The sequence below is a fragment of the Tiliqua scincoides genome, chromosome 3 (assembly GCF_035046505.1).
Source record: "Tiliqua scincoides isolate rTilSci1 chromosome 3, rTilSci1.hap2, whole genome shotgun sequence".
Classification (NCBI taxonomy): domain Eukaryota; kingdom Metazoa; phylum Chordata; class Lepidosauria; order Squamata; family Scincidae; genus Tiliqua; species Tiliqua scincoides.
This window is the reverse complement of record NC_089823.1, coordinates 130,243,128-130,265,597: the sequence shown is the minus strand read 5'-3', so window position 1 is coordinate 130,265,597 and position 22,470 is coordinate 130,243,128. Positions and strand designations below refer to the sequence as shown.

At 42.8% G+C, this 22,470-nt stretch overlaps 1 protein-coding gene across 1 annotated transcript in view; it reads left to right on the top strand.

Moving 5' to 3' along the window:
* The first annotated feature begins 4,716 nt into the window (after positions 1-4,716).
* The window catches only part of FRMPD2 (FERM and PDZ domain containing 2), a 49,214-nt gene continuing 31,460 nt past the window's right edge, over positions 4,717-22,470 (top strand). Inside the window, exons 1-6 of the mRNA XM_066621373.1 lie at positions 4,717-4,765; positions 6,426-6,548; positions 7,914-8,068; positions 8,959-9,024; positions 10,557-10,742; positions 16,222-16,340. Of these exons, the coding sequence (XP_066477470.1) occupies positions 6,428-6,548; positions 7,914-8,068; positions 8,959-9,024; positions 10,557-10,742; positions 16,222-16,340 (647 nt within the window). The 5' untranslated portion in view covers positions 4,717-4,765; positions 6,426-6,427. The remainder of the gene's footprint in view (positions 4,766-6,425; positions 6,549-7,913; positions 8,069-8,958; positions 9,025-10,556; positions 10,743-16,221; positions 16,341-22,470) is intronic.

Below are 22,470 nucleotides of genomic sequence, written 5' to 3'. Positions count from 1 at the left end.
GGAGGCCTCATGACTGTTCCCCTACTCCAGGAGGTAGTACATGCCTTATTGGCACCGCTGCACCAGTGCTAGAAAATTGGATAGGATATGGCCATGTTTGGGGGATGCAAATCTCTTAGAATCTCCCACTTCATGGGCTGTTTTCTTTCTCTTCATATGAATTAATGGGAAATCATCAACAGCTTGGATGATAAGGGCAATTGCAAGCTTATTCTTTTCATCCCGTGCATCTGTGATTTCAAGAGAATGACTTTTGGCAAGTCATCCTCCATCTTTGCCAAAAGTCATCCTTTATCATTAGCATTTTCATTCTGAAGCTCCAGAACTCACAATTCAGGTGTTAAGTCTTGGGATCAAAGTTCCCCCATCAGGTTGTTGGGCAGTCACCCTGATTGCTTTAACGCTCTCCTTTCTAAATCAACTCAGTGAAATTCTTCTTTTAGTCTATTTCTCCCATGTGCTGGGCCCATTATCTCCTAACATGCCACAGGGTTTGGGAGACTTCTTTAAGAAGATCATTTCAAGATATGTGGTTGTAAAGAAAAGGAAATACTTTAATTATGAGGACTCCATACTTGGAGAGCATGAAGTCCTACATGCTTGCTATCTATCCTGAAAAAGGGTTTCTGGGAAGAAGAAAGAGGAAGGTTGAATAATTTGACATTAGCAATCCGCAAACTAAAGAGAACTTCACTGGAAAAATAAAGTGGATATGAAATGTTTATTAATAAAAGTGGTGCTACATTTCAGGCTTCCAATAGTAATCAAAATACCATAGATAGTAGATACTAACCTATAGTAGGTAAAATTTTTGCCAAGTAATCAAGCTCCAATTCTCACTTTGCCTTATCTCCGGGTCAATCAGAGGGCAGAACCTTTCAACTCTGAACAGTTTCCTTTCTCAGGGGGAGACAGGTGCCAAGTTTCTCAAGCAGCAGGCAGACACAGCTCCTTAGAAGCAATTTGTTAACCTTTTATTCTCCTTCCTTCTGCTGCAGCCTGGTTCCGCTTGGCAAATGCTTGCAAAGCAGGTCTGTTTTTTGAAACACCAGGAGGGGACCCTCCTTCCCAGGCTACAATTCAGTGCACACTTACTTAAGAATAACACCCATGGAAAGCAGTGGGTCTACTTCTGACTACAAAGGGTTGCAAATATCTCATCTCTCTGCTGTGAATTGAATTGCACACTCTCAGTTATGTGTTATGGATTGTATGTTGAGCTTCTGGCTTAACACACCAGACACCTTAAAGGTAGATTTGATTCATGGTTCTCCTGCAGTGGTTCCCAACCTTTTTCATTTGCATATCCCTTGGCAGCCCATTTCCATTAATTGTACCCTTCATATGAGCAAAATGTTTGTAATTAATAATACAAGCCCTCCTCTCCTCTATATGAAAGCCCAGACTTCATGTATTCATCACAGTGTTTTCTTTTTTTGTCTGTTTGAAGAACAGAAGACTCTGCCTTTGCACTGTTTTGCACCAGAAGTGTGGTGAGAAATTCCGGGTGATTGATCACTTTTCATATTATGTTTCAGCTTTTTTTACTGTGCTGGTTTTCAATCACTGGTTCATACATGAATTGATGACCAAAAACTAGCTATTGGTGGGGCTTTCACAGCCAACTAGCTCCCTCCCTTCCTGCCTTGCTGGTCCTTGCAAGGCATTCTGGAGCATGGCCTGCCTTTTTCTACCATTATTCCATTCTTTTTCAAGTACCCCTAAAGGTCCTGTTGAGTGTCCCTGGGAGTACGTGAATACCAGGTTGGGAACCACTGTTTTACTTGTTCACAGTGCACTTATTCTGATAGTGCTTACAAAAAGGTGATGAAGACCAGAATTTAAAAAGAATAAAAATGTATCTTATGATCTTTTACAATGTTTTTAATAAATTAGAGACTACAGTTCTTAGGTAACAATTAGTGGTGGGTTATTTTTCAGGATCTGGCGTTGGGTAAAATCAGACAAAACTATAGTCAGACACCCCCTTAAGTTTAGCCCCCGACTTATCCGAGGGTCATAGAAAATTCCATGATTGTTGGCTCAAAACCTGCCCTCAACTTATCTGTGGGATCGACTTATGGACGGGTGTCTGCAGTGGTTAACCTGAATCCTTACATAGCGGAGGTATTTTAATTCCAACACCTTTTTGGCCTTAGTTTCTCCACTCAGGTCCAGAGGAGAATAGGGCAAGGCCCAACCAGCTACCAAGGTGTCTGGACCGTGGAAACTGCTGACTGAACTGCAGTGATCTGTCAAAGCCTTGCAGTCAACTTTTGCCTGTCTTTTAAAGGCACAGTACATAACAGGGACACTCTCATCTGGCTAGCTCACTAGCTTTATTGCCCCTTTTATGTGTAGGATGCTTGTGCAGTGTTGTTGCATCTTTCTCCACTTAAAACAAATACAAAAAGTCCCCAAGATACTACTGATTCTATTCTGGATATTTGTCCTAAAGTTGGAACATATGTAGGTCAAAACAACTGCTACTTGCCAGCCCACAGCTATTGTGCCTGCACAAAAGCATCACAATGAAAGGACTGCACCCATGAAAAAGTAGAGATGCAGCCATCTGTAACTTGGACATCTGTAACTCAGGGACCCAGTGTATCAACCTGGGATATGAGCTGCATTTTGAGAACTTCCAGTAGGAAATGGGATTATGCACTGCAAAAAAGAAGAAATACTTGCAACAACAACAAAAATGTATTCACTCAGGAAGTTAGCAGAACCAGTGGAATGAGTTCATCTGCTTCATTGGATTGCTCCAATTTTGGAGCATTTTTATTGGAACAACATGGGACAAACTCTTTCATTGGAAGCAGAAAATTTGCATGCAGGAGAGCTGGGAGGCAAAACTCAAGAACCCAAAGAGGACACAGTGATGATCTTAGCATGGAGGAAATTCCTCTGACCTCAGTGCTGATGGGTTGACTGAAATGCAACCCCAACAATACATTACAGAGAGAGAGAGAGAGAGAGAGAGAGAGAGAGAGAGAACATGGAGATGGCTTAGATTAAGAAGATTTGTATGTCATTTGTAATTAAGGTTAGGCTTTTAAGAAGCTTTCCTGACCTTGAAACTACACAAACTAAAATTAGAACCATGATCCCCCAGTTCAAAATTCCAAGTTAGTCCACTGTACTATGGAAAGATTGCTGAAGGCTCATTTCAATGCTTTACAACACCCTTATGTGGCAAGCCAGTAAGATTGAAGCCTGTGAAGTTATAACTAACTCCTGGTTTCTGTGACTCGCTAACCGTGCAGAACTCCAAAAGCATAGGAAGGGAAGCTGGCAGAGGAACAGGCTCATGGAAAACAAGCTGTGTCGTCCCCCTCTTTCACCCATTTTTCCTTCTTTTTGAACACTTCTAACCCGCTCCTCCCCAAAAGGTCCTATGCAGGTTCAGCAGCCTAAAAAGCTGCTGAGGCATCCTTCTGCAAGCAGCCTTTTGTCCTTTGTTTGACACTCCCTTATTCATCAACCATGTGTGTTTGTGGTTCCATTCCTACAGTTGGGTTCTGTGTTATGTGCTGTGCCTTTAAGAGGCAGGCCAAAAGTAACCTACTGTTCAATCCTTCTACAGAGGCTTTGGTGAGTGATTAGGCCTGGTTTTCTTTGGATGAGAGGCAAGACTAAGCCCCAAAAGTAGTGACATTTAGATATGTCAGTTATGTAGGGATTTAAGTTTAGGGCGCAATCCTAACCCCTTATGTCAGTGCTTTCCAGCACTGGCATAGCGGTGCCAACGGGACGAGTCCCTCCTGCCCTCCTTTGTGCTGTTAAATACAGTGATACCTCGCAAGACGAATGCCTCGCGCAACGAAAAACTCGCAAGACGAAAGCGTTTTGTGATTTTTTTGGTGACTCACAAGACGAATTTTTCTATGGCCGTGCTTCACAAGACGAATTTTTTTTGTTTGTTTTAAATCGCGCTTCGCAAGACGAAAATTTCGCAATATGAAACGACTCACGGAACGAATTAATTTCGTCTTGCGAGGCACCATTGTAAATATAATTTCATACCATTAGATTCCTTTATTCACCCCATTTAGTGTCTGAATGGGGTATAGCGTCTATACCAATGCATTCTGGGGTGACAGTGGAGGAGCAGGAAACCTGGAAGTGGCTCTTTAAAGCTATTTTTCAATTGATTTGGTATCCACTAATATTTTTATCTACTGGGGGTTCCGGAACAGAACTCCCAGTGGATAATGAGGCACAACCTGTAGTTATTGTTGGATGCCTGAAGTGTGACCTCCTTTTCATGAGCAAAATAATAAAAAAAAATTTATTTAAAAAAAACTTAAAGATAAAACTTTTTAATCACTAAAAAACTTTTCATTAACTTCATGACATCATCACACCTAGCACAAGAACACTCTGTGTGTTTTCTGCCTGCTCTGCTGTCAAAACCTAATGCTGGTATGTGGCAGGCACACCTACTTACTCTCTAGCAAGTGCAGGGACCAAGGATTCCTGGGACACTAAGTGGCTAATAATAGGGATTGTATTTATAGCCAGACATGTTCAGGGAATTTGCTTTGTTTACATTTGCTTTCACTCCTGACTAGCTGCAACTTCTCTGGTTTAGCAGTGTGATGAATTGGGGGCTTCGGTGTACTTTGCTGTTGAGTAGCATCCCAGCTCCATCTGCAGAGTATTACTAGTTATTGTACTTTGTTTGGTCAAGCCTTTGCTTTGTGTCTATCCAGCCAAGTTCAGGCATTTCCCACTCATTGCTTGCCTAGTCCACAATTTGGTGAGTTGTCTTTGGTTTTTTAATAAGAACCCCTAGAGTTCTGCCCTCTCCTGAAAGGGAGAATTTTCTCAGATGATCCTACCCCACACCCTGAGATGGTGTCAGCAGTTTAAAACTGCTAGTCCTTTCTCCCTTCAGCTGTTGACCCAGTAAAAAGGGAAAGCAGGGAGGTTGTGTGTGCATGCACATCAACCCCTTGGCACTGCTCCTGTCAGTCAGCCTCTCTCCTCCCAGTTGTCTTCCCTGACACATGTTGTGTGCTGAACAGGTGGAGCAGGGGAGAGCTTATATTTTTAAGCTCCTTTTGTTTATTCTGCATTGAGATGGATGGATGCTTTGCACCTAGAGACAGTGCCTGCTTGTGAAAGAAGTCTGGGTCAGGGAGATGATCTGCAAAAGTGAACGTGTCTGCTTTGCATCATGTAATGTTTCAATATTGTTGGGACAGTGATTTTTTTCATAACATGATGGTGCAGGCTTCTTTAAAGTTTTGTTGGCATCCTTCAGTCTTGGAAGACCACGGTATCGTGCTCTGAATGGAACAGAGTGTCCTCTCCAGTGCATGAAGCCTGGGTAAAGTAGATATGGAGGATAGACTGTTTCCCATGCAGCAAATCCCCCCTCTCCACGTCACCGAAATAGTCCAAGGGAAAGGCAGAAGCCAATACGGTTGGTTCCAGCGGCGTCGCAGGAGTTGCCAGAATGTAACTGTGTTCAGCCATGAACTGCCTCAGGGACTCCGGCTCCAGGTTTTGCCTCAAGGTTGGATCCTGAAGCCTTTTCCATAATTGGATGTAGCCACAAGGCAGTGGAGGTTTGGGAGCAGAGTTTTCCTTCTCTCAGATGAGCTGCCGTCCCAGGCTAACGAGTCCCATCTATCCAGTGGCTGTTTAGTCACCTCTTATGACAAGTACAGCCAAACCGAGGGCCTATTCTTATCCCCAGCCCCCAGGGGAAACTTTAAAATTATATGAACTATACGAGTTATATGAAATTAAAATTTCTTTAAAGTTATATGAACACAAAGGCACATTCATTTGTGAACAATTTGTTTTCTCTTACATAGCAATTGAATGGGTATGTGTGTTATTGTGCTCTCAAAAAATTCTCACACTTCTGATATATCGTGTTCTTCCTATTTAGTCAACTGGACTGCATGGCCAGTTTGTGCTCTGATGATGAATTGTCAGGGTGGGGGTTTCTGCTCTGGTGCACTTTAATCTGTGTCTGGTTGGTTGTCCACCCACTGCTGTTTGTTGTCATCCTTCTCTTCCCACACTTCTGGATTTTGGAAAGAATTTTAAAAGAATCAGGGAATAGCAAAGAGAAGAAAGTATGGAGAAGTAATATGGAGAAGAGTACTGGGCTAGCACGTCTGGGTGTTGTAACAGGCAGATCAAGACGTACTTTCCAAATCTGGTCCTTCCCTCTTCTTGGCTTCCTGAGGTAGCAATACTGGGTTGAAGGGGAGGAAGATATTGGGGTGATGAGTGGGATGAAATTGAAAAGTAGGAGTAATGAATGGAATGCAGAAAGCACTGGATATCTCCTTCTATATGTACCTAGTGAACTTGATGGGCTTATAGCCAGTAGTTGGTTTTTAAAAAAATGTTGTTGTTTCCATTCTATAAATGCTTGTACCTGGATTTTCTCATAACAGAGATGAGTTCATCTGTAACTCTGTCTGATGTCTTACAAGCCAAAGGATGTCCTCTGGAGGAAGAAGAGATATGGGCGCTGATGGTCGTTGGCACTGAACGTCTTCTGGAGGACTTGCGCAAAGGTGAGCAGATGTATTGTTCTCTTGTGACCATTTATGATGGATTTTTCAGATTTACGACCAAGGTTTGTGTGCCTTGAGACTTCTGTGGGCCCAAAGCTGTCACCATGGATGGGATGATACTAGTGGGGGCCTGCCCCCCTCAAGAATTTTTCAGCTGCTTTCCCTGATCTCATGAGAGAGTGAAGCCTCTAGCTTTTTTATTTAAAGAGATATGATGAAAACCTTGTGGGTAGTATCCTGGCCAATTACTCTGTAACAAATAATGTGCAGGAAGCAAATGATCCAATACAGATGTGACAGAGTCATGGCTTCTTGCACCAGTCAGCAGCTTAGGGTGAAATCTTAACCCTTTATGTCAGTGCTTTCCAGCACTGACTTAAGAGCAATGCAGCTCTGAGGTAAGGGAACAAACATTCCCTTACTTTGAGGAGGCCTCCGTGAGTGACACCCAACTGCAGGGTGCAGCACATGTCCCATTGGCACTGTCATGCCAATGCTGGAAAGCACTGACATAAGGGGTTAGGATTGCGCCCTTAGTGGCTGTAGTCTGTATTAATTTTTGTTTCCAGAGTGCCTTCATTGGCAGCCCCATGTTGAATGCATTACTCTAGTCCAGGGGTGTCCAGACTTTTTGGCAGGAGGGCCACATCATTTCTCTGACACTGTGTTGGGGGCTGGGGAAAAAAGAATTAATTTACATTTTAAATTTGAATAAATTTATATAAATGAATATATTAAAGATGGAACTTATATGAATGAATGAAGGTCTCGCAATAGCCCAATGCCTATAAAAGGCCCTGCACCAAACAAGGCCAGCCCTTCCTTTGCTGCAGCTACTGCATCACAGATGTGGAACAGCAAGCAGTGGAGGAAGCCCTTGTCCCACAGCTCACGCGAGAGGTCGAACAGTTGGCCATCACGCTTAGAGCAGTTGCATCAGGCCAGTGTGGGCTCCAGCAAGTCTGGAGGGCATAATGGGGGCAGGGGAGGGAGGATCAGGCTCGTCAGGGGACGGGATCGGCGACAGCGCCACATGCTGTATCCTATCCCCCTTTCCAGAACTGATCTGCTGAAATGGGGCAAATTGGGCTTGCGCCAGCTATTTAGCAGGTGCAGGTCCAAGTTTCCCCATTGTGGCTACTGGGGCTTTCCCCAGGGCAATGGGACAAATGTCCCCCTTCCTCGCAGAGACCTCCATCATGCAAAATACCCCACAGGATACAGCACAGGACACCCTGGCACTGCAGATCAGCACAGGGGAATTTACTATTTGATTTATAGTAGAGCTTCAGCAGCACTTTCCTGGTATGATTCAGCCTTTTACATGGAAGGTTAAAACCTTGACTCTCTGCTCTTCTCTTACAGAGTCATCCAGCTATATGATTTGCCCATGGTCAATACTGCTCTCAGATGAAGGATCTCTGTCTTTCAGAGACAATGTGCCCCAGGAAAATATTGCTCCTTTCAGGGCGCCTGAGACACTGTGTGAACACAATAAAAGCAATTGTGGATTAACAAAGGTAAGGAATTTTTTTTTTTTCTTGACCACCCACATTTAATATGTGGTGATTTATTTCTCACCATGACCAGGCAACTGAAGCTGAGAACATACAGTAAAATGTAGAAGGAAGATTTACTGGGGACCTAATACTTTCTGTCTGTGTTGACTGGGTTGCTTAGAAGCCTTACTTCCCGATATCACCATTCAGCCCTTTCCATCCGAGCCAAACTGCACATGATGCACTGCACTTGTTGCTATGGTGGGAAGTGCTGTGTTTTTATGGCTGTATCAGACAGAAGTTCATTAGGTGTGCATATGTACCAACTCTTTAGCTGCTCCAGTTGAATTTCTGTCTGGATATGCTCCCTTCCCCCTGCCAACCCTGTGTCAAGCTGAAAGACCAAGCCAGAGTGGGAGTACATAGTTCCTGATTTGTAGAATTCAGAATATGTGGGACTGTACAAAGTGTTTAAAGCTTGTGTGGCATGAAAGTTAAGATGAGCACCTTACGTTACCATTTCCATGCGTTTTGGAGCATAAGTGAAAATGGTAAGTGCCTTACAAGAAAGCATCCATGCAGCCCAGAGCTCCCTTCTATAATCTAAAAGCCCAAGTAAACAAACAGGTCTTCAATAGTTTTCTAAAGATTGGAATGGGTTTATAAATTATGTATATGTCTTTGGAAATAACATTTGGTGTTATTTTATTTACCTCAGACTTGGTTCAAGTTTTCTATGGTCTGAATAATGACTTTTTTTTACTGTTGTCTTACCTTTATTATTATTTATGCTAAACATCAGATAAGCAATACATTATTAATAGTTGTAGTAATAGTATTGTTGTTAAGTCGGTTTCCTCTCTCTCTCTCTCTCTCTCTCTCTCTCTCTCTCTCTCCCCCCCCCCCCCCAGATGCTGATGTACTCATTAGGGATGACTCTCTACTGGTCAGCAGATTACCAACTTTCTCCCAATCAGGTAAGTCAATTAGTGAATGAATCTCAAATTTTCAAAGAGGAAAAATGAAACCTTGTGAAGGGAGTCTTTCTATCAAGGGTGAGGGTGTGTCATCTTCCACAAGGAAGAAAAATGTATGTTAACTTTCTACAATATAAGAGACAGTGGTTATGTTTAGCTATAATTTGATTGTGTTAACCACAGTTAAGAATTCACACCATGGGTTCAGCTTCCATGCAACAGGCAAACCAGAGCTTAAAGCTACCTATTGACTTTTGCGTCACAGGATTAAGATTTGGCACTTTTGTGTTATGACTGAGCTTCATAAGTTCATTACCTGTCTCCATTGAGCAGCAGTCTCTTGAGACAGAGCAATGTTTTATTAATGGTCTGTATGTTCAAACATACGTGAAGCCAGTAAGCCCAAACTACGGTTTGCAAACCAACCTCAAAACACAGCTTCAGAGTCTGTTCCACTGACCCCAAACAAACCAGTTTGTGGGCAAGCTTGGGGTTAGTCGTAGCATGTCACCATGCTTTAGCTAAACAAACTATGTTTTCACATTATGTCTTAAAAGTCAGTGACTCATTTCATGACAGAAGAGCACGGATTAGAAATTCAAATGTAACAGTGATTCAAATGAGTGCATGACATAGTTATTTATAATAACCTCTTTCAGTGAGTCCCGTAACATTGGTGCTGCTACAGAGAAGGCCATACCCCTTATTGTCCCCAACCTGGCTACAGTCAGGGGCAGCACTCAAAGGAGGCCACCGCTCAGATGACCTCAGGTGATGAGCTGGCTTATATGGAAGAATATATACTGTTTGCAAAAGCAAGCAACCAAACTTTTTCCAAATGCTCAAACCAACCACACAGAATCTATAGGGCACAATCCAACCCAAATTAGGTACTTGCAAAGTCCATCTGTTTCAGTGGGAGAGTCAAACATGTACATACGTATTTAAACTAAATGGGTATCAAAGGTGCTTAATTTCTGCTGGATTGTGCTGATAGCATATGAGTACAGATCTTTGGGGGTATAGGCATTCCCCAACTTACGTAAGTGTTCTGTTATGGATACCCTTGCATAGGTTAAGTAAGAACCGGGCTGTGCAAGAGGAGCCACCCATATTCCCCACTCTAAAATGCTTGCCAGTCACTTTGCTGTTTAGGCTGGGATCATTCCTAGTGCACCCCACGTTTCCTCTTTCATTTAAAGAGCCTGCATGGAGGAAGGGTCGAGGCTAATGCATGCTGATCCTTGGAGCACAGTAATCTCACATCTTCCTCCACACAGGTTTTTTAAGCAAAAGAGAAAACATGGACAAACAAGGAGCAAAGCAGCTTACAGAGCAAAGCAAGTGGCAAGAACCTTATAGAGCAGCAAACAGTGAGCACTGGCAGCTTCTCTTGCACAGGCTGGATTTTACGTAAACTCAGAATTACTTAAGTCAAGGCTTATGTAACTTGGGGACTGCCTGTAAATATTAAGTCACTTGGAAATATTAAGTCACTTGGAAGATACTTGCTTTTTTCCCTGCTGTTTCAGCCTCTTCAGCTAAGTGATCAGTTACATACCATCCTGCTATTGTTATGTGAAGATCTGCCTCATAAAAGACTTTCTCCAGAGTCTGTTCTGGAAGCATGCAAAGGACACCAAATGCAGTCCTCTCAGTACTCAGCAAATGCTGCAATCAAGAGACTGGTCAAATTTGTCTTAGGAAGTATCAGGCAGGTGAGCACCTCTCAAATTTTCTAATATTCATAGACTAGGGGCGCAATCCTAACCCCTTATGTCAGTGTGTTCCAGTGCTGGCATAGTGGTGCCAATGGGACATGTGCTGCATCCTGCAGTTGGGTGTCACTCACCCAAGTTGGGTGTCAAAGTAATGGAATGTTTGTTCCCTTACCTCAGAGCTGCATTGCCCTTATGTCAGTGCTGGAAAGCACTGACATAAGGGGTTAGAATTGCACCCTAATTTGTATGTGTAAGTTATTTTGTGCACAGGTGGTGTTGAGAGAATGTTCTGAATCAGGACAACTTGTGAGAGACAACTCATTGCTTTTTGAATGAGTCAAGGACTTTAAAGAGCTTAATTTTTTCAAAATCACTTTAAAAAAAAAAAAAGGTGAGGCATCTTTGGGCTACTTAGATCTGAGTATTTTGGAACAGTCATTCCCAAGCATTTTATCACCGGGACCCACTTTTTAAAATGACACTCTATCAGAACCCACCTAGCTTTATGAGACTAAAAAAAAGTTTCACTTATCAGCTACTCAAGCTCTGTTTTTATCCTTTTTATTATGGTGGGATGGGAGACAATCTTCTGAAGCATTTGCTAAGGTTCACATACATCATATCAAGACCATTCTAGTGGTCTTGCATTCCCCTTTGCCTGGCCTTTGATAAGAACCAAGGTATGTTTACCAACTTATAAGTAAAGTAGTAGTAATTTTATTGTCATTGTGCTACAGCACAATGAAATTTATGCACCTTTGAGATACAAGCATAAATATATACTACAATTCCAACAATCACACTCTGCACACTCACCCACACATTCTATACAACATGCATCATAATATAAAAACAGTATACAGACCATAATGCCCAGGAGCATGGTAACAACTATATCGCCTTATTCAGCATAATTATGGCTGTGGGATAAAAACTGTTCAGGAGTCGTGTGGTGCTGCTCTAATAGTTCTGTATCGTCTACCGGAAGGCAACAGTTCATAGAACTTATGAGCCAGATGGAAGGGGTCTCTCAGAATACTATGTGACTTCTGCAGACAGCAAGATGTATAGATGTCCTCCAAAGCTGGTAGATGAAGGTTGATGATGTGCTGCTCGATCTTAATAATTCTCTGCAGACCTTTTTTGTCCCCTGCAGAGCAATTTCCTTACCACACCAAGATATCATAGGTTAGGACACTCTCAATGGTACAACGACAGTAAGACACAAGCAGCTGCTGTGACAAATTTAACCTCCCAAGCCCAGAAAATATAACCGCTTTTGTGCCTTTTTTATCAACATGCTGGTGTTAATAGTCCATGAGAGGTCCTCTGTGATGTAAATACCTAGGAATTTGAAACTAGCAACCCTCTTCACCTCCTCACCATTTATGTATAATGGTGTGTGTACATCCCTCTTTTTCCGGAATTATAAGTTCTTTAGTTTTTTTTTATGTTAAGTGAGAGATTATTTTCTTTGTACCACAATTACCTCCTTCCTATAAGCAGACTCATCATTCCTGCTAACAATCCCAACCACTGTAGTATCTGCACATTTTATAATTTCACTGGTGTTATGTGATGGGGTACAATCATGTGTATACAGGGAATAGAGGAAGGGGCTCAGCACACAGCCTTGGGGAGCTCCTGTATTTAGTATCAGAGTGGAAGAATGATAAGAGCCCATCCTAACTGACTGTGGCCTATTTGTCAAAAAGTCCTTTCCAGCAGACAAATGTCTTGCTGTATGCCCAAACTAGTCATTTTAAAAAACAACCTGCTAGGTAGAATGGTGTTAAAAGCAGAACTATAATCCATAAATAACATCCGTACATATGTACCCCGTTGTTGCAAATGACGCACATATGGCTCAGTTTCCATAGGGCTCAATACATTTTCCTTGACAGCTCTCATCTTGTCAGTTTCACGACTCACCAACAATCAGGTTGTGACTCTCTGGTGGGTCCCGACCACAGTTTGGGAAACACTGTTTTGGAGAAAAGTAGATGTCATTTATTAGGCAATGTAACCCAACCTTTAGGAGCCTGCGGACCACTGAAGTAAATATTGTAATTGTCGTGGACCACATGCAACCACCCCCCTGCACAATAAAAATAAAATTAAGTTTGCAATACATGGGGGCCCCATATCCACAGATCCTATCCACGGTTTCAGTTAACTATGGATCAGATCTATGGAGCACCCTGCATGCCCCAATCGGAGGTGAATGCAGCTCCACTTCCCTCGCCACCAGAGGCTTTTCTGACCCCTGCAGAGGCTGCACGCATCTGTCCACAATCTCTGTGGGACTCAAAATGGCCATTTGGGCCCCCCCCCCAAAAAAAACGTACTTCTGGTTTCCAGAGGGAAAACTGGAGGGCTTCCCCGGGCCTCAGAATGCCTTATAAGGGCAGAAAAGTCACTTCTGGTTTCCCGAGGACACCGGAAGTTGCTTATTTGGCCCAAATGGCCATTCTGGAGGCTGTGATCAGACACATATGGCCTCTGCAGGCCTCAGAAAAGCCTCTGGACCCAACCAGAGCATAGCTCTGGTCAGGTTCACTGGGCTGGGGGGGCATCCCTGGGTATCCACAGTTTCAGTTAACTCCAGGGGGTTCTGGAACAGAACTAGCACAGATTCTGGGGCATGCCTATAATTAGAGAAGATTTATTAGAAATTTATTATTTTTATAGAGAAGATTTGTGGGTTGCTGCTTTTGTTGCTGGCTGTGGGGGGTCCGTCTCCACCCTCTCTTGTAATTTGTGGGGAAGCGTCTGCCAAGTGAGTACTCCCCTCATTAACCACCAGAGAGAGCAGAGAATGGACCACCACAGCTGCAGCTGGCACTTCAGTGCTGGCTGAGGGCTGTCTGTTCTATGCCCTCTCTGGTGGTCCATGGGGGAATGCTCACTTGGCAAGGCATTGGAAGTGATTGAAGGCGATTTGCTTTTCTGAGACCTTGTGGACCACTTCTCAGGGTCTCACGGACCACTTGTGGTCCCTGGACCACAGGTTAGGGACCAGTGTCCTAAAGCCTAAAACTGTGTTCCATAGTCCAATCATTACCCTCATGCCAGTTCTCACTTTAAATTGTTCTCATTGTTCACTACTTTAAATTGTGTATGACTAAAGCAGCCATAATTAAAAAAAATTACTTTGAATGAAATGTCAGAGAGTTGGCCGTCTAGTGTAGTATTTCCAGCCTTGACTGGCAGCAGCTCTCCAGTGTTTCAGAGAGGAATATTCTCTGACTTACCCAGAGAAGCAAGAGATTGAAACTGGGGCCTTATTATACAAGCAGATGCCCTTCCATTGAGCTACAATCCATCTGGGGCTTTCTGGGCACTGACAGCATATATATGATTTCTAGACAGAACTGGGAGCGACTGAAGACAGTGTATATACTCAGCTTAACAGAAGCAATGAAATCAGGAAGAGGCTGCATGAGAAAGGGGTTGAGTGTTCAACTGTGCCATCTCAGATGAATTTGCACCAAGGTAAAAATGATTTCTTGCTTCATTCATTTATGTCAGTTTAAGAAAGCATTGTGTTCATTTTAAGTAAGTGTATAGCTATTCCTTGCTGATGCACATCTTAATGTTTGACAGGAAAACATGGTATGACCACCCACCCCTGCGTTAACTTCAGTCACTTAGCTGTCACAAAGAATGACTGTCTGAAAGTTGCAGAGAATTGGCAGCTGCATAGCTGATCTCAGAAAGATGATTGATGCGAAGTGGCATGTCTGTGGCATGAGCTGTCCCTTCTAATAGAGAACCTCTGTTGGCACTTTTCCTTTTTGTTCAGACCAGCAGAGGGCAGTAGCTTTTAATCAACAATTGATTCCATGTCCTGCAGCGTTTGTTTCTCTCTGAAGCTGTATGCAGTAGATTCAGCCACTTAGGACAGGCTGACCTACACTTAGAGTGGGTCACAACTGCCTGAAGAACTAAAAATAAAATATTGTTACATGAGTTAATTGCCCGTCCACCTGGTGGCTATTGCAGTTGCATCTGCCTACCTGTCCTTGCCTTCTTCCCTCCTGTGCCATGTGGACCATTCCTGGAGCATTCCACCACCCTTCCAAGTGTGACAAATTTGGGGGGGGGGGGGAGAACCAGTTATGAATCAGTAGCTTAATCAGGTGACACTGGTGGGTCATGACCTGGGCCTGCTCACCCATCCTTGCCTCCATTTGGTTCCAAATCAGAGCCACTTCAGAGGTGTGGGGAGGCCCCAGAGGCTTCTACAAGCTTCTGCAGGCCTCAGAATGACAACTTTCAGTTTGCCTCCAAAAATGGGAAGTAGGTTTCAGGGGATTCTGCAGGCCACTTTGAGGCCTGCAAAACCCTGTAGAGTGGGTAACCAGCTTGGCATGACCCAGAAGAAACCTCTGAGACCTCCCCAGCACTACTAGGACCATCAGCCAGACAAGATGGGTCGTAGGGTGGGAAAGATTGGAAACCACTCAGTACATGAAACCTTAGTTGTATGTAAACATATAGTTGTAGACATTTTTCTCTAGTCATTGGTTTCACAGTCATTAGCCCTGTGAGTATTCGGTCACACCTGCCAATAGTTTTGGTTTCATTTTGAATTTTCCAATCATGCATCTCTTGTGGTTGCCTCGATGCTGTCTCATCAAATCTTGTGACCTTTGTAGGCTTGTATTTTTTCATCATTTCCATCTGCTGCTAGTTAGGTACATCAGCCGCTGGAAGATTTAGGCCTTCATAAAGGGTGGCTTGGGTGGGTTGTCCTCCTTTGCTTTGTAAAGCTCTGCACACCAACAATAGCATCTCCTCCTCTCCCCTTTTCCCCCTCAGGGGCAAGCACTGCTCTTTTGCCCACAAAACCAAACAAGTCTTCCGCTAGAAAGGATTGAGCCTGCTGCAAAGCATCCAAAGGCAGAGTGCATGATTCACCCTCTCTCACTGGATGCCATGGGCTGGAAGAATTGGTGCTAGTTGAACTGCCCAGAAAAATGTGCCCCTTGCAGGAACAATGGCTGCCTCCTCTTGCTTGCTCATCCTATGTCTCTCTCTCACACTCACTCACTCTTTGAGATGTGGCTGGGAGGATTCGGTGCATTACACTGCTCAGTGCAATCAAACAGCTTAACTCCTCAAACAAGCCCACCCCAAAACTCCTTTTTACCCCAATCACCTTTTTGTTCAGCCAGCTGTCTCCTTAAAATGGCTATAGTACCGTAATTGGGCCCCAGCCACATACAGGTATGTGGTTTCAGCTTTTTAAAAAACACTGTAACTAATTACAAATTCTCTGTTCCGATTCCTGGGAACAGGATCCATGTCAATGAATTACAGTCACTCAACAGAAGGTTACAGACAACTTTCAAAAGATTATGCAGATTCCAGCAGCATTACCGAGAACATGTCCTCGATTCTGCCTAACCCGGGATTCAGACAAGGTGAGCTAACTTTTGAACTCTCCTTAAAAGTCTTGTGTTTTTAATAGCTTCTGCAGAATCCCTGGCTCTCCAGAAACCTCAGATTTTCTTCTGAAGTGACTTTCCATACTCACACCTTTAAGATGCATGTACAGAAAGAGAAAGGGGCCAAAGAAATTGTCTTAAAGTTGGGAACAATCACATCCTACATGCAGATGAGCACTCTTCCTCTGTCAATTTTCTTTGTGATGTCGGAGTCTGGCTACAGCCTGCACTCATCACATGAAAAGATGAGATGAGCAGATTCCCCTTGTTTAATTCTATAACTAGTCTAGAGGTTTTCTGCTCCAATTGTTCTGTTCTTCCACCTTTTGCTGATCTGCTGCAAACTTGTTCATAGCTGCACAACAGGAATACCTATAAGTATTTTGATGTCACCAAAACTTGGCTTGCCCTATCTGACACCGCCATGGTTACTGCCCTGTTTTTTTTTAGCTTTATTTTATTACTGCCCAGAAGTAATATTAGTAATAATATAGCTTTATTTTATTACTGCCTTTATTTTATTACTGCAAGATTTTAAAGGTCTTGCCTTTTTCTGTACCTCTTTCTCTGAAGGCTACACTGACGTGGTATTAATTTTCTCCAGCTAATATTGCAAGTTCCAATCTCTGCTGTCCTCCCACCCCTCAGAATCACTGTCTCTATGACTTGCAATTCATTCTATAGGCAGTTACTCCCACACTACATCTCCATATTGCTAGTCTCCTTTGACTTCCCTCTCAACCCCCCCCCCCCAAACCTTGACTCTTGGCTCGTTTTACTTTCTGACAGCAATCCTACTCTTCTTCTTGGTGACTTTAACAAATGTGTGAATAGTATCTCTTTGACCTTGCTGCCTCCCACTTTTTCTCTTTACCCTCCTTCCATACCATCTTCTGCCTTTACACTGATTTATCTTCCTTGAGTATTTTTGCTCTCATTTTTTTTACTAAGGTTGGTCCATCTCTATGAAGGGTCAAAGATGCCTTGACACTAGTGTCATTTCTGTTGCTATTTTTTTCCCCCTTAACTAAAAAGGAGCTGTGAGGGACCTAATCAGGACTACATAGTATGGGGATAAATAATTTAACCCTTTCTCCTTGTTCTGTCATACCACCAAAAATGGTTCTTCTGATAAGAACTTATGGATTTTGACAGTGTGTATCATTACTGAAACCTCAGCATGAGGAAAAATACCCACTCTCTATGCTCTGCTCTTATTCCTGCTCAGAAAAGAAAATATATTCAAAGTGGCTTACAACACTAGATAAAGATATTACAAAATACCACAATCCCAGAAAATTCAGAGCAGCACATAAGTGAGGTTGCAGGAGTTTAACATTTGATTTGAACATCTAACAAGGTGTAAGACTGAGGGCCCAATCCTATTCGACTTTCCAGCACTGGTGCAGCGCGAAAACAGCCCTGAGATAAGGGAACAAACATTCCCATATATTGGGGAGGACTCTGTGACTGCCTCCCCACCACAGGATGCAGTGCACGCCCCATTGGCATGGCTGCACTGGCACTGGAAAATTGGTTAGGATTGGGCCCTGAAGCCCCCATTCCAGTTTTTCTCTGAACTGTCTTCTTCATTTTTAGATCCTGCTTATGGGATACTTATTGTAATATTTTTTTCTTCTCTACCTTAGGCAGAGCTCCCCAGGCACAGAAGTCATGGGACTCAAATTACAGTGGCTCCAGGACTCACAGTAGCTACAAGTTGTTTATTAATAGGTATTATTTCTTACTGAAACCCATTTGTGTTGCTTATATAATGTTAATCTACCTGCCAATATCTAATATTAAAATAGGAAGCTTCATGAAACCTTATGTAGGACTAAAATGCCAAGGGGTAGCTTCTGAGGACAGGGAAGACCAAAAAGAAAAAAGAAAAAGATGTACAGCGTTTAGAAGGACATAACTTGAACAATGAGACCACCATGGAATGGCATTCATTATGTTTTGGTCTGATATACAAGGGTCGCCCAGAAAGTAATGCACCACATTTTTTTTCTCAGCCTACAGTAATGGTACGAATGTGAAACTTTAGATATACATTATTTGAATTTTCAGGAGTGCGCACACAAATTTTTGGTTTCTTCAGACAGATAGCGTAGCTGCAGCAGTGTTTCGAAATGGCGTCTGTAAGTGATGTACGTTACAAGCAGCGTGTCGTCATTGAATTTCTTACTGCAGAGAAAGAAACTGTTGGGAACATTCACAAATGTTTGTGTACAGTTTATGGAGAATCTGCAGTCGACAGAAGTACGGTTAGTCGCTGGGCACAGAGGGTGAGGCCATTAGAAGGCGGTTCGGCAGAGCTCCAAGATTTGCAGCGTTCGGGGCGGCCATCCACGGCTGTCACACCTGACAAGACGCAGCTTGCTGATGTGCTCATTCGCGAGGACTGACGCATAACGACTAGGCAGTTAGCGCTGAAGCTGTCAATCAGCAAAGGAAGTGTGGATGCAATCATCCGTGCTCTTGATTACTCAAAAGTGTGTGCACGATGGGTTCCGCGCTGTCTTACAGTGGACCACAAATCTCTCAGAAAAAAAGAGAGTCTTTTTCTGAGCAACTCTTCTTCTGAGTTGCTGAAACGTTTTGAAGATGAGGGGGAAGCGTTCTTATCCAGGATTGTGACAGGTGATGAAACCTGGGTTCACCATTTTGAGCCCGAAACAAAACGACAGTCAATGGAATGGCGTCATCCTCAATCTCCACAGAAGAAAAAATTCAAAGCAACTGCTTCCGCCGGTAAGGTCATGATCACTGTGTTTTGGGACTGTGAGGGCATCATACTCATTGATGTGATGCCAAGAGGCAGCACCATTAATTCTGAAGCTTATGTGAAGACATTAACCAAACTCAAGAAGCGCTTCCAGCGACTTCGGCGCCATAACAACCCAGGTGAATGTTTGATTCAACATGATAACGCTTGGCCTCACACAAGTTTGAGGACTTCGGAACACATCACTAAACAGGGTTGGACTGTGTTACCCCATCCACCCTACAGCCCTGACCTAGCTCCCTCAGACTTCCACTTGTTTGGGCCATTAAAGGATGCCATTTGCGGAAGACATTTTGAGGATGACGAAGAGGTGATTCGCACAGTGCAGAAATGGCTTTGTGACCAGAACAAGGAGTGGTACCGACAGGGCATACATGCCCTTGTGTCTCGCTGGAGGAAGGCCATAGAACTGGACAGAGATTACGTGGAAAAATAGAGAGTGTAGAAGAAACATCATTCTTTCTTGTGTGTAAGTTTCATTGTGTTCAATAAATAATTGTTGAAGAAAAAAAATGTGGTGCATTACTTTCTGGGAAACCCTTGTACAGTATTTTTCTGGGAGTGAGTGCAAAGGAAACCTCTTCTTGAGGAGTGAGGGTGCATAGTGCTGACTGGCTGGCCATTATTACAGTCATGAAGCTACCTGCCCTGCCCTTCCCTGAGCATTTTTTTTTTCCACATTTAAAACAAAAAATGGGGTGCAGAACTGATTGGAATGACATGCAAGACACTTTTTAAAAGAGACAGATTACCCACAGAATTGCTTGGGAAGAAGTGAAGAGATGCGGAAATCGGTTTTAGATTTATACTTGTGCCATTTGAGGAGTAAGTTAGACAGAGGCATAAAGTCAGGTAGAAAGTTCACCGTGCAGTAAAGACTACACAGACCTCTGTTTGTAATTATAACATTTAACACCAGAGGCATCACTAGGGTTAGCTTTCAAGAGCTCTTTGCACCATCCCCATAATGGACCTCCTCCCATGCCAGACCATACGCCCCAGTTTGGGAACTTTATTGGTTCCCTGCTGTGTCATAATAACACCTCATTGACTCTTGGAATAATCAGTCTCATTGGTCAGTTTTAAGTTAAGAGAATCCACCTTTTGTTACATAAGGCAGTCGTGTTTTTTCTGACTAATTGCTCATATCTTTTGAGCGAATACAGATAATTCAACACTGTTTATTTCTTTACACTCTTCATGAAAGTACCTTTCCAGTGATATAAAACACGATGGTATTATTCATAAATACACATTTTCCAAAAAGTTTCCAGAATTTTGGCCGCTACTAGTGTCACCTCTCCGAGGGTGTCATCCAGTGCGGTCCACATACCCCGCAACTCCCTAGTAATGTCACTGGTTCACACCCAGAGTTTCCTTACCTTTTTCAGCTAAGAAGCCTAAGATATAACAGATATTGGTGTAGTCTGAATAGTCTTTCCAAGTAACTGAGTAGTTAAAATCTCACTACTGGAAGTCATGGAGAGGTTTGTTAACCTTGGGTGGGAGTTGCAAATTTTAAACATTTCCTCTTTCTCATGTTGCTGCCTTTGCATGTGTGGCAGGGAAAAGCTAAAATTCAAGAAGCCACGCATAGAAAAGCAGTAATGCTCCTTACCACATACATCACCTAACTTAAGGAGAACTCTTCTGGCTCAGACCAACAGATACATCTAGAACAGCTCTTGGAAAAATTGTTGTTTGGTTTGTAGAGGCAGTAGGATTGGCCACTCTAGGTTGTCTGGCATTGGTTGTTCTTTCCATTTATATTTTGTAGGTCTTGTTTTTATAATTTTGTACACTGCCTGGTAAAGATTTTGCCTTAAAAAGCCGTATAGAAAAGCAGTATAGAACTGCTTAAAAAGCAGTATAGAAATGTATTTAATAATAACCCCATAAACTAGGGAGGTAGAACCAGGGCAACCACTCCATCAAGAATACAACCTGGCCCCATAGAATAATTTGATTTTTTTTTTTTTAGACAAATTGAGACATGATAGCTTCCTTGTGAAAAAACAAAAGCTTGTTCTTAGAATTAGAGCCTATAGAGTAAGTGTCTCTGGTAGATTAGGGAATTCAAGATAGGGGACATTCAGGAGTAGGGTGAAGGTATGTTTTTATAAATTTATTGACTTTAGTTTGACTTTTGGAAGTTTTGTGCTATTGAAGACAGCAACATTTACAATGCACACAGAAATCTTTAGTAGAAGGCAAAAGATTTATGCAATCTGAAGAGAAACCAAAGCATAGGATTAGGATAGAGGCCTGTATCTGGATAGCCATTTGCTCTTACTGGTTAAGACTGCACCTATACCCATTAGGGATTGCTCCCCTAATCCTCCAAGATGAGTATAAATCCAGGTGGATTAAAGGGCTGGAATAAAAACTGTCCTCTCTGGAATTTTCCATGCCATTTTTGTTTGACATGGGACTGTCTCAGTCGGGAGTTAGGATTAAGCAGCGGATCTTTGACATAGAGTGCCAGGAAGACCTTAATAATGTCAGAAAGTTTTGTGTCAAGGAGGAGCTCAGATATATAGCTGTGCCAGCTCCCTGCCTGTTCCAGTTGGAAATCCCAAACCACAGAAGGTTGTTTACATTGGGGCGGTGTGATAGTTTGCCCTCAGCTGTAGTGGAAGGACACTTTCAGAAGGTCCCATTTTTGGAGCGACTGTGTCCTTGTGGGGCAAACCAACCAGAAACCACCAGTCATGTTTTGCTGGATTGTGTTTTTTATAAGGATATACGGTTATCCCTTATCTCCCAACTGTTAGAAGAGCTCACCAAATGCCCAGATCAAGATTATAGTCATTCTCGTCTATCAGATGCAAATCCAGAGGTAATGCGGAGGGTGGCTAAATTTTTAGCTGCTGCAGTTAGCCTCAGGAGGAAGAGTGGATTGTGGCCTTCCAGGTTGCTCATAGAGGAGTATTTATATTCTGAATAAGTTTTTAATTCAATATGGACTAGAAGACTTTCAGAAGTACCTTCCTCAGTTACTGTACTCCATTCAATCCACAATAACTAGACCAAACTTAGTCTTATCTAGACTTAGATCTATTAATTGTTAGTATTTTATGTTGTCAAGAGCCTATGTTAGGATGCTGTGATGGGTCCTATGTATGTTCTGTTGTATATTATGAATGTATCGTTATTTTTATGCTGGTTGGTGATCGTAATAAAACTGAACTGAAACTGAAACAATGCACACTTTCCTCTGAGTAAGGAGCCCACTGAATACAGTGGGTTTTACTTCCAGGTAAAGATGACTAGGATGATGATGATGATGATGATAATGATAACAGTATTTATATACCGCTTTTCAACAAAAAGTTCCCAAAGCGGTTTACAGAAAAAAAAAATCAAATAACTAATGGCTCCCTGTCCCAAAAGGGCTCACAATCTAAAAATATGCAAAAGAACACCAGCAGACAGCCACTAGAAAAGACTGCTGGGGTGAGGTGGGGCAGTTACTCTCCCC